The following is a 13,095-nucleotide window of genomic DNA, read 5'->3' as shown; positions in this document are numbered from 1 at the left end:
TAGTTTCTGAAGGAAATGTTTTGGAAGTGCTGCTGGAATTGACAAACACCCTCTTCCAGTTACAGAAAATTGCAGACTTGGTCCTTTATTGACTAGTTTGTGAGTTCAGAAAGTGAATCTAAACTACAATTACAGTGTTAATTCAATTTCTTTAGAAAATATATTCAGTAAAAATAAAAATATTGTTTGTCGCTTGCTGTGAAACCTACTAAATTTTATAGATAATGACTTTCAGGTTTCCCTGTTTCAATAACCAGACTGTTACTATGCTTAGCTTCTTTTCTTTTGCTGTTGATGGCTTTTTATTTTAAAATACATTAGTTTCACACTGGAGAAAATACGGATTTCACTCTGTATTCTGGCTATGTATTTTTATTGTGAATTTAATTAGAGCTAAAGGATTGATCCCATGGAATATTCTAAACCCTTTAACTGTTTAAACCATGCAGTATTCTAAAAATAAGTGGGTTTGTTTTTTTTTTTTTTAATTTACCTCAGGCATTTGCTTTGAGTGAAAAGCATCCTGAATTCAAAGATGATGTCTATGTCCCTTATGCTCAGTGGCTGGCAGAGAATGATAGATTTGAAGAAGCCCAGAAAGGTAAAAATGTCCCTGACGGATCACTGGTCACTCGACGTTTACTCCATACTTTTCTGATACAGAATATGCAGTCTCTGCCCCTGGAGAGTTTCTTATCAGTAGGATTCAAAACCGGATAGAATCCGTGTTTTCATACTGGTCTTAAAGTAGCTGGAAGTCTCCTTATTTGAAAAGAAAATGTGATCGATCTATCAAAAATGATGGCATCTAAATACAGGTCCAGATTTTCCATCGCATTATGTATCCGCATTATGTATCTATCACAATAGAATTCAAAATACAGTGACCACCTTATGAACCTGAGTGGAAAGCATAGTCTTTCCTTATATTTAGGTATTGCTGGGTTTGTACGAGTAAAATTTTCCTGTTTCTTTAAGAATTTTCATGTATTTTGTTAGGCTTATAAAATTACCTTTAAAAAGAACTGTCAGCCTTCCATCATGTGGACAGCCTTCAAAACTGAATTCATGAGCTGTTCCAGGGCCAAGGAGATATTGGAGCAAGGTCCGTGTGAGCCAGCACATTTTTAGTGTAGTTCCTTTCCTCAGGTGTAGCTCCGTGTGACTGTTGCATCTGCTGTTTCCTGAGCTGGGATGGAAGGGTGTGACTGTGTTTGCTGGAAGGGCCAAGTGTAAATGCTGTACTCCTTCAAAACACTCAGCACTACAAACCACAGTACTAACCTCAAACATTCATTTATTGTTGTTTTTAGTAAAGTTGTGACTTGCAGTGTTCAGAAAATACCACTGTTTGTATAGAGATCTGATCATCATAGCGTTTCTGCTCTTTTCTATGTTTAAAAAAAAAAAACCAACCACTGTTGTACAAATTCTGTGAGCTCAAGAGCTGCTGAGAGTGTGGAAGCCACAAAATGCCTAAAGATGCTTCTCATGTTCCATTAGTGTTGCTGCTTTCAAGGAGAAAAATGCCAGTGTATAATCCTTTTTATCCTGCCCTGGATAGACTATTTGATACTGGCTGAATAGAGTGCTCTTAATTTAAAAACATTAATTTCAGTTAATTGATATAATCGCACTGTAAAATCCTCTTTGTTTTGGCCTTCTGTGCAGCATTTCACAAGGCTGGCAGGCAGAGCGAGGCTGTGAGGGTGCTGGAGCAGCTAACGCACAATGCCGTTGTTGAAAGCCGATTTAACGATGCAGCCTATTATTATTGGATGCTTTCCATGCAGTGTTTAGATATAGCCCAAGGTAAGTAACTGAAAGGAAGTTTGTATTTGTTACCTCCTTGTGCCTGTAGACAAACAATGACTGAATTGTGATAGCGTTGCTGCAGCTACTTCACTCTTGTGTGGCTTCGCTTTGGTTTTTTGTTGAGTGTTTTTTTTAATGCTGTGTGTAACTCTGGCTTGTGCTATTTTTGTAGTCCCCCTGGTTTTCCCATGTGCTTATTTATAACAAATAAGCAAAACAGCAACATCAGCATGCGTCAGCCTTCCTTTTGAAATCTGACTGGAACCAAAATCTTGTCTCTTGGGACCCTGTAGCCTCATGCACCTTCCCTCAACACACTTGAACTGGAGAAGTGACTGGAGGGTTAACTTATTCGTAAATAAAAGATGATCTTGGAGTGTAAGATACGTCTAGTATTTGAACATAGGTTGGGGAGGTATTTCCAGAGTATTTCTAACTTTTCTAATTTTTCATTAGCTATCATCTTGTCTTCTGAGTGCATTTCACTGGGACAGGTGGAGCCAGTAGTTACTGGGTGTAGTGTAGTAATAATGAATACAAAAGATTGGTAATACTGCCTTTTGCATGGTACTCTAAGTACCTTTTTTTTTTTTCCAGTTCAGCTGATGCACGATAGTGCTGATCTGTTACCCCTCAGGTATTTTATAGAGATGCAGCCTTTTCCAGTTGACTTAGTAATATATTTAATATTTATGAAACAAATGTTTCAAAACTCCTTTTATTTGTAAACTCCAAAGCTATGGATGAGGTTTCCAGTGATGCACACCTACTATATTCTACCTCTAGCTACATTAAAACCATTGCATCAGCTGTTCTGTTTTACCATGCTTGTTTTAGACGAGAAATTTGCTCAGGAAAATGGCAAGTCTGTATGATGTGTGGTTTGCACAGGTAGATGGGGCACACTTGAACTGGAACATACCTCTCTTGGAAGTGCTGGTGCTAAAATCATAGTATGCTGTTTTCTTCCAGCTGAGTCTCAGACTCATCTCAGAGACTTACACTAATGCCTTTGCCTCCTGCAGAGAACGACCAGCAGAAGACTGAAATGTTACAGAAGTTTCATCACTTCCAGCGTTTAGCAGAAATCTACCACGTCTATCACTCTATTCAAAGATACACTGTAAGAGACTCACTTTACAAGTTGTGTATTTGTGCTTCCTGAGCATTTTTCTCTAGGGAGTCCAGAAATAGCCAGGAATAATTAATAACTCTTCAGGCAATTAAATATTGAGTGTAGATTAATGATGCTGTATTGTAACTTTATTTATTTCTCTGCCTTCTGCTGTACTGTACAAAAACTTCTGTTGTCTTAGTTCCTAAAATCCTCAGTGTGGTTTTAGCAGCTCCATGCTTGCCTCAGTGTGGGTTGAAGACATGGTGATGGCTGACTTCCCTCCCCCAGCCCTCGTGTGCCAGCCCTGTCGGTTTGGTGTCCGTGACTGGAGCCACTGGTCCTGCACAGGCAACAGTTGGCTTTTCCTTCAATCACTGGGAAACGGAGATTGGACAGAAGGCGGCACCCTGGCTTAGGGGTTCAGCAGTGTGGGACGTGTGTCAGTCGTGATGTGTGTGAACTACTGCAGAACGACCAGCCGTCAGGAGTGAGGAGCTCCTGCTGCTCCCAGCAGTTACAGTGATGCTGCTGCCACTGCTGCTGAAAATACCCTTTGTAAAACATTTGAGAACCCTGGTCTGTGCCCAGAAGACGACTCTGCTGTGGAGGTCTTTGCTGGTCAGGCTACTTCAGGCCTTGCAGGGGTGGAGACTACACTGCTGCTGGCCAGTCTGCCCTTGTTTTTAAACAGCCTGTTGAAGAGGCTGCTTTAGCTACATGGATCTTTCTCTCCCCTTCTGCATGTAGCAGGTATCAGCTTTGGTGATAAGGACATGCAAAATCCGCTTGCTATATTCTGTCAGCACCTCTTTGCAACTGCATGAAAGAAAGGCAGTGCTTGAGATGCCTGGCGCTGGGATTCTTGGTGATAGGAGCTGCTGGTTTTCCAGCTTAGCAATATGTGTCTGTATTTTTAATACTGCAGGAGGAGCCTTTCAGTTTCCACTTGCCTGAAACCCTCTTCAATATTTCCAGGTTTCTGCTTCACAGCTTAACAAAGGAGACTCCTTTGGGCATCTCAAAAGTGTATCCTTCCAATACAGTACAAAGTCGAGATGTTATCTTGTGAGAGACATGAAAGGAATAATTGATGTTCATCCAGAGTGCAGAGATCTCCTGTAGGGTGTCTTCAGTTTCAGCTCTTGGTTATAGTTAATGGAAAATGACTTTTGTCCTTAAGGAAATAATCAACATCTTCAAACCATTGGGTGTTTAACTGTGCACATTTTTTTTTTTTTTTTTTAGAGATAGTTTTGGAGAGCTTTACAAGCCAACTAACATGTAATTCTCCAAAGCACCCACCCAGTCTGGTGTGTCACCTCTGTCAGAGAAGCGAGTTCTCAGGTCCCAGTTGCTGCAGCGGGACGTTGGCTCTGACTCCTGGCAGCGTCGTTGAAAGGAGATGGTGCTGAGACAGGGTGAGGGGACCAGGAGCTTGTGCTGCACCAGAGGCTGGCATAGCTGGGTGGAGTCGGTCAGGTTAACGATGGCACAGCTTCGTTAGTGCCTATCGCATCTTTGGAGAGTTCTCCAGGAACCCTGTGGGAATGCACCTCTCTGTAACAGGTCACTGGACACCACAGGGATGCTGGATTTCTTTCTTTTCACTTAATTTTTGGCTTTGAATGGGATGTTAGCTTTCCTTTTCATAACTTCCTCACTTTTAAATGTATAATCTCTCATAAAATCTTTCATAACGTGCCTTGTGATCAGTAGCTTTCTAAGCAGCAGTTACTGTTACACACTGCTGAAGGGGAAAGACAACCCTTGGTCAATGACACAGAGTGTGTCCTTTATTTCCAATAAGATTGTGTGTATTTAGTTGGTGTCAGTGGGTTGCTGGTGTTGTAAGATTTTTTTTTTTATATATATTTTTTTTGCCTGGGGAAAAATCCATTCACCCTAAAACTACTGAAATTTTCTAAGTGTAGTCAGGATATTTAACTAAAGCAATGTTTATATAGGGTTAATTCCTTACCTTGCTAATAATCGCCCCCAGGCGTTCTGATAGTCCTTTCACACTTGTTTTCAAACAGAGTTATGTAAATAGATTTCTCCTATTAAAGCCTGCTTAAAGTCCCGGTGTTGGATATGCTTCATTGCACAACTTCTCTGATTAGAAAAAGTATTGTGTTTTTTTCCTAAATGCCATATGTATTTTTATTCCTTAATTAAATTATAGCAATACGTTATTTGCCCTGGCAAAGCAGAGTAAAGCTCTAGGTGCATATAAGCTGGCTCGTCACGCCTATGAGAAGTTGCAGGGGCTGCAGATCCCAGCCAGGTTCCAGAAATCCATTGAGCTGGGCAGCCTGACAGTCCGATCCAAGCCATTCCATGACAGTGAAGTAAGTTGTAACGTGTTTCATGTTAATCATTAGTGTGTGGCCTAATCCAAGAACCTGAGTTGCTGTATGCACGAAAAAAAAATCTGAAATATATTATGCATAGCTCTGCGATATAATTGTATTTCTGCTGGAAACAGTCCTCTTATTGTTATTCTTCAGGTCAGGCTTCCTTTTGCTCCTGAGAACAAATTAAAATCGGTCCTTTCTTCATGGGCAGCTTCCATCTTCCCTCTCCTGTCTTGCATCTCCCTTCCTCTCTGCCTATTAATTCTTCCAAGCCTTTTTCTCTCCTGTCCACACGCAATTACTCCACAGTCTGTCTCCGTCTCCAGCTGGAGGTCACTTTCATTTGTCCCGCTCCTGGCCCTCCTTCCCTCCTCCTCCTATCCCTTCAATGACCTCCCTTCCTTCAGTCTTATTTTAACACCTTTTCTTCTTTAACTGAAGTCTGACTTTCTGCAGTGCTCTATAAAGCCGTGTCTCATGGAGTACTCACTAAAAATAAATTGTATTGTGCAAGTGAACATGCACCTGGCCACCTGAAATAATAGAAACACAATCTTAAGAACTGCCTAAAATAACTGTGCTCTTGAAGAAAGATGAATTAATTGGAGAACTTGAATTTGACCAAACCTTAGAGCAAAAAACTTTGTTTCAGCAACCTTCTCTTCGAGTTCTTTTGTCACTGTGTATTTGATGCAGAATTCTGCTGCTGTTACCACAAAGGCAAGGTGGAAATTTAATTGTTAGAATGGTGAAGACAGCTATTTTTAATGTGAAAACTTGCTGTTTTATTAAAAATGGAAAGCATTTGCAGATGTTAAAGGATCTGATTTCACAGCAGCGTTTTTCCAGATTAGCGCTGGTGTAGTATCAGTGGTGTAAACCAGAGGAGCCTGTATTTATTGGGAAGAAAAGGGTTCAGGCTGTGCTGTTGTGTTTACGATTACCGTGTACATGTCTCTGCAGGAGCTTGTGCCCCTGTGCTATAGGTGCTCTACCAACAACCCTCTGCTCAATAACTTGGGGAACGTCTGCATTAACTGCCGGCAGCCCTTCGTCTTCTCCGCTTCCTCCTATGGTGCGTTGCAATACCGCGTTTGCTTGTGCTTTTCAGGTAGATAAATGTTCACTGAACAGAGTAGGTTAGTACTTAATTTGTTCTTTCTGCAATGTTATTTGAACAAACAAATCCATCCTTTAATGTTAGATCTGAGTAAGTGGCTGCCTCTTGTCCCAGAGATTGTTGGATTTCATTGCGGCAGCAGCGAAGCATTGCTTATTATGAGACACTGAATGTATAAAGTGTTTCATCAACACAAGTGCAATCCTTTGAGAAGCTGAGGGGGTTGGGGTTTGTTTTAATTGTGTATAACTTGTTCCATGAGAACAGGTGGGCAGAACAGCACTGTCACAGAAGCCGGAGGGTGTTCATTTCTTAAGGGGCTCAGTATCTTCCAGGAGGCGTTTTCTGAGTTCTTGCCCATCAAATGCTCCTTGTTCCCCCACCCCTTTAGAAGTGCTGCATCTGGTTGAGTTCTATCTGGAAGATGGCATCACAGATGAAGAAGCTGTAGCTCTCATTGATCTTGAAGCTCCAAGATTGAATAAAAGAGAGAATAAATGGAAAGAGATGATGAGTGACAGTATCCTTTTGATTAAAACTGGTTTCAGGTCCTTTTCTTAGGGAAAAAAGCAACAACCTTGACACTTCCCCCCCACTTAAGTTTAAAATTTTGGCATATGACTGGTGTGAGTACAATTGCATCGTGTTTCCCTTTCAAGTCAGTATAACAACCAAAGTGATGTTTTAACTAAACCTAACATTCTCATAAAGCTTTTTCATCAGGAAAATTTGTTTCTAATCATGTAAAATATTTCTTTTTAACAGTGGAATGCCATGCTTTACTTATTCTAACTGCTTTCTGTAAAGAAAGGGGAGAATCTGAAGTGTGTTACTGGCTTCCCTTAACAGCTTGCTTCAGAAGCTGCCTTCTCTCAGCCAAGGGGAACCAGCGGGGACTTGCTTCATACCATTTCTGCTGGAATCTGCTCTGTAATGCTTCGGCATCAGAGCTCCCAGCTGCTGTGGGGGCCATATAATATTAGATGCTCAAAAATGTAATTTAAATAGGTTGCTTCACTGCTTTTTGTTATGTCAGAAGGGGGCAGAGAGGGAAGGAAGGCAGAGCTGGTGCTGTACTTGGTTGTGGTCAGTTCTGCCATTCTACAGCAGCTGCGGTGATATATTTCCCCAGTCCCTGTGACTCATAGCAAACCCTTCTCTAGTTCTTTCTATAATAATCCAGGCACTGTACCAGTTTGAGAATGCTCTGGAGCACCAAGGGCACCAGTCCTGCTGGTATGCTTTCATGCTTACTCTGTGAGGACAGCTCTTTTCATAGGAACTCTTTTTCTTCCTTAAGAAATGTATCTAGATGCACAGAGTTTGAGGCTTGATGACAGTACAGATATTATTGAAGACGATGATCCCTTTACAGCAAAACTGAGCTTTGAGGTAAGAACCTTACCCATATCTTCCAGTTGTTTCTTTCTTGCTACCGACAGAAATGAATAGAAAATTTTCACCCCAATTCCTGCTGCTGTTCGGGTGTGAGTGTGTTACAAGAACTGCTACCAGAGAGATACAAAGCAGGGGACTGGGAGAGAGGGGTGGCTCTTCAGAGGGAAAGGGATTTACCAGTTAACTCCTCTCTTAAAAAAACCAAACAAACAAAAAACCAAAACCCACAAAACAACAAAGATCTTAAAGTAAACGTTCCTGGAATTTTGTTTTATCATCATACCATGATGGAACAGGGCTGTCTCCCAGGTACTTATGTGTCTGGGCAGTGTACCTATAAACCAGTTGTAACTGGGGTTTTAATAAAGGCTCTGGGCATGGGCGTTACGAGGAATTGTGTTAAATGAATAATGGAGACTCACTGAAGCCACGTTGGAGATGTGGCTGCTGCTGCTGGAGGTGCTGATAAAACTGCCGGGGGGTGTGGTGGGACTAGACTCAGCCCAATTCTGTATTAGCTTTTTCTACTGAGTTTTACTGTGCTTCTTACAACATCTTAACACTCAGAGGGCTCTGCAGTTGGTAACAGTAATTCTTTCTGAACCCACTCTCCTGCAGCAAGGAGGCTCAGAATTTGTCCCAGTGATTGTGAATCGCGCTGTTCTCCAGTCAATGAGCCGGAGGGACGTCCTGATCAAGCGCTGGCCAAAGCCCTTGCGGTGGCAGTACTACCGCTCCCTGCTGCCAGATGCCTCCATTACCATGTGCCCATCCTGCTTTCAGGTAATGTTTACGTGGAGAGGCTTAAAAACAACACAAAACCCTACTGAGAATCCTACGGTTGAAACAATTCTAATAGTTGAAACCTCATACTTGAAAATGTATTCAAGAAATTCTTGAATGATGTAGAGGCAGAGAAGGCTTTGAAACCCAGCAGCTGAGCTATGTGATGCACAGAGGAGCAGCTGCCTTCTGAAAACCTTGAGGTAGCTGAATTTGAGACGTTGTCAGAGCCTCTCGAGCAAACCTTGGCTGAGCAACAAGTGCTGATTTGTATTTGCTTTCTTTTTGCTTTGTCTCTCTGACTTTCAGCCTGGTCTAGCAGGGAAAATCAGTCCCTAACCAAGCAAGCTTGTGGTTCAGTCCCTCTCCTTCCCCTCTCAGGAATGGCTTTTGGAAATACTGGAATTCGGTCACGTTTGCTTACACAGAAACTGTCTAATTTTTGTCCTTCCTTATGCAAAAGTAACTAATTGGTTTGTGCCTCCTCAACAGCATTGGCAGTGGCCTGCAAAATGCTGCTCTGTTCCGGGTTATGGTGCTCTCAAGCAGTTGAAAGGGGCCCGATTCTCTTGTGGTGGCAGCTTCAGATGTCTGTGCCATGGAGAAGCCATTGAGCTCTGTTTGCATTTTCTGTGAGCTAGTCACAGGCTAACTTGTCCCTAAATCTGTTTCTAATTACCAGATGTTTCACACAGAAGACTATGAGCTTCTCGTGCTCCAGCATAATTGTTGTCCGTTCTGTCGAAGGCGAATAGATGAGTCAAACCAATGAAGAAAAACAATCTCAGACCTCAACTGACAGACTCCCCTCTTGGCTTCACAAAACACTTCTTAGATTCTTAGAGCTTTCCTAACAACTTAGTTCAGGCATCTTCTCCCATTTTGTACATAGGAGTAGAACTGAGTTGAAGAAATGTAACTATTTTTTTAAAATGAAAATGTCTCGTTTGTGAATGTCCTCTACGTTTCCCAGGCAGACCGCTGAAGTACCACAGATTTTTACAGGAATGTTTCTAGGGTGAAGTTCAGCCTTGAAGTCATAGTTGTTTTTATTCCAGCTTGTGTTAAGACTTGATTTGCTCCTTAGTATATACCCATTATTGACAAATCTTCAAATAAACGGGACTGTTTTTCACTATTATTTGTCTTGGAATTTGCTATAATGCTGCTGCTTCTGAGCTTGTGTATTTTTTTTCTTTCTATTCCATTTATGCAAGAGCTGCATTAGAGTTTAGAGCTCTTAAAATGTGATCCCAAGAGTTATACTGATCTTGGCATCGAGGGCCACCTCACAGCCACGCTGTGGGGACAGCGGTGAAGCTTTTCTTCTGTGGAATTGTCCCTTGTTAAAGCGCTGGCTGCTGGGCTGTGCTGGGAGTGTTTCGCGCTGACCAGGCAGAGGTACCTCTGTTTGCTGCTAATGAAGGAACCCCACTGGCCCCATGGGTTAAACTGGATCCCTTTGCACACTTATTTATAGGTGCCAGGCAGGAATCCCACAGCAGCCGAGGGCTCTGCCAGCCGGTGGTGTCCCCAGCACCTCCTCTGTGCCCAAGAGAGGAGAGTTCCTCACTGGGGAGGCAATCCCCAGGGATGCGACCTGCTGGGGTGTTGCAATGCTGGGGTAGGTCCCACTGCTCCTGGTGTCCTGTCAGTTCCCGTGGCGTCTGACCCGAGTGTCCCTTTGTGGTGGGCGCATGCCTGTCTGAGCCCCACGGGTCACAGTGACCAGCACAGGGATGTGCTAACGGAGCTTTTTAGCAGCAATTCCAGCAGAGGCTGAGCCCAGAGCCAGGGGCAAGCACGAGTAGAGGTGTCCCCACGCTGTCCCCTCACTGCTTCTCACCCAGCGCTGGCCTGTCGCTGGGTGGAATGGAGTGGGGACAAAGGCCACCTCAGTGCTGTGCAAGCGCTGCTGGCTGCGGCCACCCCACTGGTGTGTTACCAGCACTGGTTCAGACCCAGATCCAAAGCACAGCACCTGGCTGCTGTGCGGGCAGCTCACCCGGTCCCGGCCGCCCCCAGCCGGCTCCTGGGTGGCTCGGTCTCCTGAGGACGGTCACTGGGAGTTCCCAGCAGCGGGAGTTTGTGTAGGAACCCGGTGGTGCTGGAGCTGGAAAGTGATAAGTCTCTTGACTTTGATGCAGTGTGAGTTGTGCCCGTGTTACCGTGAGCTCCATTGTTGTTGTGACACCCTGTCTGTCACAGCCTCCCTCTGTTTTGAGTGGGGAATGGTTCTCTGCTTCCCGGCCGTGAGCTGCTGGGAGGTGGTGAAGCCATGTACCCAGAGCTTCGCACGTGGAACGGGTGATGTCCCCGTTTCTGCTTGAGTTCCCTTCAACAGTGACACCCCACAATGGCACTGTGGGCTTCTGGGTCCTTCCATGGTTCCTGACCAAGTTTGCTAATTTACCGCTTTAAAAACATTCTGTTCTAATTACTGCTCGGCTTCGTTTTGACTCATCTGTCACTGTTTGCAATGAAGACTTTGCTATTGACATGGATAAACAATGCTGTTTGAGAGTTGAGCCAGGATGGGACTGGGCTCTTTCTCCCGGAACTGAGCTGCCTTTGCAGAGCCCGTGGGAATGAAAAATTATAAAAATAAATAGATAGGGTTTGCTGTGACGCAGAGGCAAAATGGATCAAGCAAGGAAGCTTTTTTCTTTTTTTTTTTTTTTTAAAAGCAACTCTGTGAATGCAGTTTGGTCTGAAAAGCGTATTGGGCTTTTCTGGGCAAAACCACACAGGCCACATCTTGAACATGGGAAGCTGTTCTGGTTCCAGCTGCCTTGTGTTGCTGGGACTCCCAGGTAACCTCATGGTGAGGGTTCCCTGGGTGTGGGAGAAGCCCCACCACTGCACTGTGGGCTGCAGCCCCTGTGAGCCCTTCACCGACAGTTTCCTTTGCTTTGCACTGTTCTTCCACCTCGTTACTGCCCACCGGTCCCGCGGCGCTGCGCCGGCGGTGACGCACGCCTGCCCCTAAGCCCTGGCAGCAGCTGCCGACCTCAGCAGTGGCTTATTGCATCAGAGCTTAAGGTGGCAAATTTGTGTCTTGGGGAGATAAACCCTTAATCCCACTTGTGTGCCCAGGAACGGGGCTGAACAGCTGCATTTGCACTCGGATGGTGGCACCGCTCTGGCCTTGGCAACACGTGTGAAAAGTTAATGGAGGGGGGCTTGGAGCGGGGCGTGTGTGAGGACATGGTGTTTTCACGTTAACCTGAAGGAAGACCTTTGGGATGGGCCAGAGTGATCGTGGGCTGCCTTTGGCTGCAGCCACCCACCTTGTCCTTTGCCTGTGGTGCTAGCACTTGAGGTCCTTTAGACCTTCCCTGCTTCCAGCAAAGGTTTCCCAGCTTGGTCCCTTCTTTAAAGAGGGAACAAGAGCTTTGTGCTTTCTTCCTTTAAACTTTTTCTGTGGGCTAAACTAACCCGCAGGGAACACTGGCAAAAACTAGGCCAGGACTGAAGTTTATTAAGGCCAAGAGGAGGTGAGCTGCTGCCCACCTCGCAGCCGTGAGCTCCAGCGGCTCTGGCACATCCTGCTGTGCTGATGAGGAGCTCCCTGTTCCCCCCTCCTCTGCTCCAAACCAGCAAGGGGAGGTGCCCAGGTCCCCTCCAGCCTGTCCCCACCGAGGGACAGAGCAGGCAGTCCTTGCTGAGCCCCCCCGGGGAACCAGCTGGAACCCCACTGCCTGCTAATGGGAAAGGTGATAAACAGCGGGTGGAGAAAAACGGAAGAGATGGGGAAAAATAGCTTTGGAGCTTAAAAGATTGATCATAATGATGTGAACTGTAAGGAACCACTTTCTCCAGAAGAGAGATCCTCTGCGGGGGGCTTCGTTGTGCTCACCCTGCTGTACATGTTGTCCCACCGCCTCTGACAGATTAAGGAAAGGTGGTGTCGAGCTGTGCTGCTGGCTGGCACAGAGAACATCTCAAGCACAACTGAATGCATGGAGTGGGGAGGCAGAGAGACACGGAGGACATGGGAGGCTCCAACAATGGCTTCTCCTGTGGAATTTGATGATTCTGCAAGGTTTCGGGGAGAGCGAGGGTGTCTGTCAGCCAGCATGTGGAGTGAAGTGTTGGCTTCAGCTCAGAACCTCCCTTCGGTGCCGTTGTCCAGCAGCCGACGCAGCACCAGTGCAGAATGGTTTCTGTCCAGGACAGACGGACCAGGTTATTTATTAGGTGCTACCGATGTAATTAGTGTGGCCCAAACCACATACAAAGCCAGGCACAGAGAGGGTGGTACAACTGGAAACCTGCCAGCAGGGTCAGCATTCCACTGGGGGGTTCCCACCTCCCCAGCCAAGTCCTGTAGCAGAAAGAGGTGGCTGAGAGCATATGGACGAAGGGGCTGGTGATGTCTGTGCTGCTCAGAGCACTCTTCTGCAGGAACGGCCCTTGAGGTGGGGATGGCTCTCCGGTGGGGACTACCTGGTGTCATGGACCCACTGTCCCCTTGTAAGACTGGCCCTGGGACACCCCCCTGCCAC

The 13,095-nt window shown here is 45.2% G+C and overlaps 1 protein-coding gene across 5 annotated transcripts in view; it reads left to right on the top strand.

The window, feature by feature from the left end:
• IFT122 (intraflagellar transport 122) overlaps positions 1 to 9,724 on the top strand; it is a 31,237-nt gene extending 21,513 nt beyond the window's left edge. For all 5 annotated transcript variants that reach the window (XM_074151357.1, XM_074151360.1, XM_074151359.1 and 2 more), the window contains 10 exons: positions 499 to 601; positions 1,672 to 1,812; positions 2,841 to 2,938; positions 3,858 to 3,958; positions 5,115 to 5,280; positions 6,250 to 6,361; positions 6,798 to 6,926; positions 7,719 to 7,798; positions 8,423 to 8,587; positions 9,270 to 9,724. In XM_074151357.1, the coding sequence (XP_074007458.1) occupies positions 499 to 601; positions 1,672 to 1,812; positions 2,841 to 2,938; positions 3,858 to 3,958; positions 5,115 to 5,280; positions 6,250 to 6,361; positions 6,798 to 6,926; positions 7,719 to 7,798; positions 8,423 to 8,587; positions 9,270 to 9,359 (1,185 nt within the window). In that variant the 3' untranslated portion in view covers positions 9,360 to 9,724. The remainder of the gene's footprint in view (positions 1 to 498; positions 602 to 1,671; positions 1,813 to 2,840; positions 2,939 to 3,857; positions 3,959 to 5,114; positions 5,281 to 6,249; positions 6,362 to 6,797; positions 6,927 to 7,718; positions 7,799 to 8,422; positions 8,588 to 9,269) is intronic.
• The last annotated feature ends 3,371 nt before the right edge of the window (positions 9,725 to 13,095 follow it).

This window comes from Numenius arquata, chromosome 8, assembly GCF_964106895.1.
Source record: "Numenius arquata chromosome 8, bNumArq3.hap1.1, whole genome shotgun sequence".
Lineage (NCBI taxonomy): Eukaryota > Metazoa > Chordata > Aves > Charadriiformes > Scolopacidae > Numenius > Numenius arquata.
Note: the sequence above shows the minus strand (reverse complement) of the source record. Positions and strands in the feature narration are given on the sequence as shown.